This window comes from Pinus tabuliformis, chromosome 1_1 (genome assembly GCF_031772625.1).
Source record: "Pinus tabuliformis cultivar Carrire ecotype Pingquan chromosome 1_1, CPIR1, whole genome shotgun sequence".
NCBI classification, from domain to species: domain Eukaryota; kingdom Viridiplantae; phylum Streptophyta; class Pinopsida; order Pinales; family Pinaceae; genus Pinus; species Pinus tabuliformis.
In genome coordinates this window covers 967,648,024-967,653,431 of record NC_142297.1, presented here as the reverse complement: position 1 = coordinate 967,653,431, position 5,408 = coordinate 967,648,024, and the positions used below count along the sequence as shown (strand labels likewise).

The window sequence follows — 5,408 nt, the reverse complement described above, 5'->3', positions numbered from 1 at the left end:
CGAAAATTCATGAACAGAAAAATAACCCTCTAGCAGATTTAACCATTTATCTACGGCATCTGCATCTATCTGACCCTCGAATATGGGGATTTCAAAATTAACTTGTACCTTAAAGGGTGTGGCGTTTCCAGAGTAGCTGCTGGAAGCCGATGCGTTGCTTCTGGGTAGCCGCTGAAGGATCTGGGCAAAGTTGTCCATCATCGCGTTCCGTTGTCGCTCGAGGGCTTCTTCGAGCAAGATTTTGATGGGATCTCCTGCCCCCTCGTCTTTCTTCTCGTCCGCCATGGGAGGCCGTCGGGATTTGCGAGGCTGGTCTTGCAAAGGTTCAACCAGTTCAAGCCCTAACTCCTTATATCCCGACCTTGTTGGGGACATGCAAAGAAAAATAGAGAAAAAGCAGACCGCTCTGATACCACTGATCCGGATTTAAACAGGAACGCAACAAATTACAGAGATAACCATATACACCAAGATGCAGCGGAAATAATACTTCATTTCATTAATGGAAAATACTGAAATATGCTTACAACCAGAAATGGAAATAAACCAGCTAGGGCGATGGTAGCTTATCTCTGAGAAGAGATGTGATGGCTACATGCCTCTGAACTGTGTTACAATGAGGCTCGAAGGCCTATTTATTGTTGAGAAACAATGGAAAACCCTTAACATTCCAAAACCTAACCCTAGGAGATGAAACGCCAAACTGTGGGCCCCGTTTGGGGGTAAATTGGTACATCAACTTCCCGGGGTCGTAACTTTGGCATATGATCTCCGTTTGACGCGTACAATAGCTCATTAGAAAGATCTATCCGAGCACTATCATTGTTGGAATGGGCAACATTGGACCCATGTTGCCCTTGGATTCCCCAAAAAACGTCGTTTAGGGCCTCAAAACGGCTCCGGAAGTTCAGGACCCGAAAAACTGCTAAAAATAGTAAGTTGTGCTACAATTAAGGAAACTAAAAATGCTGAGAAAGACAATGGTGGGGGTCCAGGTGGACTTGGCAGGTGGCCACCAATATCCACCTGGATCATTTTTTTAAGATAACTTGGAATTCCATATTTGCAAGCCCACCCATGGACAAGGAATAAGAGATAATAAATTTGGGGTTCTCACTTTCCTTGAGACAAGAGTCATGGAGAAAGGGAGTCACCACCCTTCCACATAAAGTTGGATTTACAAAGATAAATTGCAAGGCAATAAGAAAACAGGCTAAAGAAAACATAGGAGAAAGACCATGTAAAACAACAAGGAAAAGAAAAAAGCAAGAAATAGAGAGAGACCAATATCAACACAAGGGAGTGCTTAGTTAAAAAAACATTAAAAAATCACTCTCTCTATTTAATATGATGCCAAGATCTGACTCTCCATCGTGTCCTGAAGATGAATCACACTAGATGGTTCAAAATGCGTTGACAAAATATTTTTGATGTGATTAAAACCGAAATATTTTTCAATATTCAAAGTATGGATCACAGAAGCCTAAATTTGAACATTAAAATTGTCAATTAAGGAGAGGCTTTGACCAACACTTCATTTTTTTGTGACAACTTGGAAGCCTGAATTTGCATGCACACCAATGGACAATAAATAATTAAGAAGGGAAAATGAATTGAAATTTCCTAATTTCTTGAGATGAGCAACATATGGAAAATGAGGCATTGTCCTTCTAGATTCCAAAAACTTTGGGTTGTTGAGATAAGTCACAAGCCAAGAATACAATGAGCTAAGGGAATACCAAGAAGAATGGAAAGGCAAAGACAAAAGTAAGCAAGAAAGTAGAGGCAACAACAAGGGAATACTTGGTTAAAAGACAAGAAAACTGTCAAATAAGGAGAGGATTTGGTCACCAATTTACTTTTTGAGACAACTTGGAAGGCCAAACTCACAAACCCACTTGTGTGTAGGAAAGAAATGAGGAGACCAAATGAATTGGAGACCTCTTATTTTCTTAATACAACTGGTATGGATAAGATCTATCATCTTTATGCATGCCAAAAAATTGGGGTTGCCAAGATAATTGAAAGACCAACAAGACAAAGGGTTATATGAAACACAAGGTGAATACCACAACAACCAACATGGGACAAGAAGTGACAATAGGGAGTGTGTGGTAAAAAGATATGAAAATGGTCAAATAAGGAAAAAATTTGGGCACCACTTTACCTTTTGATGAATCAAGCAAAAAGAAAGAAAAATTAGATAAATGAAGAAAAAAGGAAAGGCCAAGGAAAATGGTAGGAAAAGACCAAAGTGACTAATAGGTCGAAGGAAAGGTCAACACAAGGATACACAAGGTAAAAAAGAAGATTTCCAAAAAAAAGATAGGTTATGGTAACCACTTTAATTTTTGAAATAAATCTTTTTCCATTCTTCTTAGGAGGTTCAAGGCTCATTTGGCTCTTTAAGATGGTTTGCCTTTTACACTTTCTTATTAGATTTTCATCACAACTGGGTTATTAGGTTAGTGTGTTGTTTCAATGGTGACATTGCATTATAGTTGTGAATTCTTTGTGAAGGAAAGTGTCATTTTATGTAAATATTGGTGATAAACAAGTTAATTTTCAAGTCCTAATGTTTAAATGAAAGTCATTTGAAGGGTAGTATCCTTGTCCCTTTTATATTATATCTACCCAGTAATACATAAGTTGCAATGTTTTTCCATGCCAATTATATAATTTCAATCCTCCATGTTTTCTTTTTGTAAATAAGACTATTGTATTAACATAAAGGGGATAATATTACAACTTGACCGAGGTAAAAAAAACTGCCCTGAAGGAGAGGCAGAGAATATCAAAAACACTGCCCATGACAGGAAGCTTAGTCTAGAACTAGAAAGCAGAGCCCACGCAGGGGAATAAGTGGTGACCTTCTTGATACTAAAGAGTCTACAGAAATTCACAAAAACTTGCAATTTGAACTAGAACTTGCAGAAATGAACCCACATATCAGTTTGAACAAAAACTTGCCCACTATTAGGGGCCTCAGGACAAGAAACCAAGGCAACGGAGAGCGAACTAGTCATCTGGAGGCTCTTCCACAATTCTGCACCAACCGGAATCAGGCATATCACTTGCACGAGCAGCTTCAGGATCAGAAGGGCCAGGATCTGCCGGCGCCATCCCAACGTCAAGAGTATTGCGAGCATGAATCTCTGTAGCCTGCAAAGAAAACGGATTTGGAGTAGAGACAGAGCCAGGGCCCTCCTGATGAGAGCTAGACTCTCCCACTTGGGGCTCCTCATGAAAGACCACCGAAATGTGAGCTGAAATTCTTGGGCGGTTCAGGGAGCAATTGAAGGTGAAAATCGCAGAGCCGAATGAGGGAGAAGACATGGAGTCTGGGGAACGGGGCTCCGGGTAATGGCTAGGCAAATGAAGATGCCCTCTCCCACTACGAGTACGAGGGTAATGGCCGGCTATGAATTCACTGGAGAGGGAGGGTGAATTGGAGGACGGGCTGGAGGGCGCACGCCGAGTGCCCTTGCGGCTCCGCATTCTATGGCGCAACCGGGGCATAGGGGAAACAACAACGACGAGATGAAAACAAGGCTGAGCGACAACGATGGTTGAGCACGGGCGAATCAGAGAAATGTCAAAACGAGGGCTAGAAGCCCAAGAGAGAAACCAGAGAAATGGCGGAGGCTGCTCCTCAGAAAGACCAGAACATGGCTCCAGCTTATTCGCCCCTTTCAAGCCGTGAAAGCCAGCACCATACAGACCATAACCAGAACAGAAATCAGAGGCTGGGTAGTAGTGCGCTTGAATCAACAGAGGCGCAACAACAATCCCATGGCTGAGCTGTAATTTATCATTCTCAGTCATGCCTCGAAACGCACCCGCCATAACTATGGCATTGAAGAGAGCCGAGGTCCAAGGCAGTCCAGAGCGTGCGGAGGCGATAACCATATCGAAAGACATGCTGGGAGGATCAGAACCGCTTGAGATGAAACAAATGAACTCTGCATTCCTCAAATGCCGAGGTTCTGCATTCAACATACGTTTATTTGTGCGGTACTGGGTAGGCAGGTGTCGATCCACCTCGCCCCACCCCTGTCCCATCGCATTTACAACCTGGCTAAACACCCGCATCCGGGGGAGCTGCATCCTTTTGGACCAGAGTTTTGCATTCCTGTTTTTGATCATGATTCTGAATTATGTCTAGAGCTCCAGTGAGAAGAGTATGCTCATTTTCCACTCCTAGGTTGGCCAGTAGATCTGCGACCTTGTTGCCTTCCCGCTTAACATGATTGAATATGATGGCTTGGTTGGAGTTAAGCGATTGTTCTATAGCATCCAGTCTGGCTTCGAGTCTCCAGCTATTGGCAATTTTATGCGCATGAGCCCCATTGAGTAGTTGGTTGGCCAAGTTGATGAGGATTAGGGAGTCACCTTCTATCTCCAGAGGATGGAAACCATGTCTCTGGGAAAGAAGTAATCCTTGCCAGAGACCCTCCAGCTCAGCCGAGTTGTTCGTGTCCCATCCAATTGTGCTGAAGTAAAGGAGAGGCGAACCCTTATGATCTCTGAAAATGCCACCAAATCCTGCTTTGTCGGGGTTGCCCTTAGAAGCCCCATCAAAGTTGAGTTTGAAACTGTGCTTTGGAGGGGGGGTCCATAAGTGTTGTCTGATGTTGATGCCTTCTGAAGGTCTGTGATGGTGAGTTCCTTGAGGGAGTTGTATGTTCCAGTTTTCCCAAATGGCTTTCTCATTTGCCAGCGTTGGAAAATCTTCTGGAAGCCAAGATTGAAGCGCCAAGGTCTCTTTAAGATTGAGACAGAAGTTGCCCCAAATGATTTCTAAAGGAGTGCTTTGGTCTTTGAATATACGCTTGTTCCTTTCTTTCCATATTGTCCATAGGAGGAGGTCAGGAATCATTCTCCATAATTGGTTGAGAAGTGCGCTTTTGTAAGGGCTTTGGTGCCAATGTCGAATGGAGTTGATGATATCCTTGGACACTCGGCATTTTCTTTGGCAGCAAAAGCTGGCCTTCTCCCACAGTTGGTTGGCAAGAGTACAGGAGTCCAGGAGATGTTGAAGCGATTCCTCCTGAGATTGACAATTGGGACAAATGGAGGGCCCATGAATGTTTCTTTTCCTTAAATTGTCCCAAGTTAGGATTTTCCGGTGCCCCGTGAGCCAGAGGAATAAAGATACTTTGGGCCAAGTACCCGGAGCCCAGATTCTTCCCCAGAGAGGATCCAAAGGCGTTGGATCTTTGCATATAATTTTGTAAGCCTCTTTGGTAGTGAAGGAGCCTCTAGGGGTATATCCCCATCTCAAGATATCTCTGCCTTCGGAAGATCTAATGCAACGTTTGTGGAGCTCACTCTCCAGGATCTCTTTAGTCTGGTTATCTGCATTCCTGATCAGCCTGTCGATCTGCTTCCATTGTCTGTACCCTTGT

At 43.4% G+C, this 5,408-nt stretch overlaps 1 protein-coding gene across 1 annotated transcript; it reads right to left on the bottom strand.

Annotated features, from left to right (window-relative positions):
• Nucleotides 1-4,078: 4,078 nt before the first annotated feature.
• Nucleotides 4,079-4,879, bottom strand: LOC149217729 (uncharacterized). The gene has a single exon (XM_089390333.1). It carries the CDS (start codon nt 4,877-4,879, stop codon nt 4,079-4,081), a length of 801 nt encoding a protein of 266 aa, XP_089246459.1.
• Between the last annotated feature and the right edge of the window lie 529 nt (nt 4,880-5,408).

What these genes read in the sequence shown, in the direction of transcription:
- LOC149217729 (XM_089390333.1), bottom strand. Translation starts at nt 4,879, where the DNA reads ATGATTCCTGACCTCCTCCTATGGACAATATGGAAAGAAAGGAACAAG.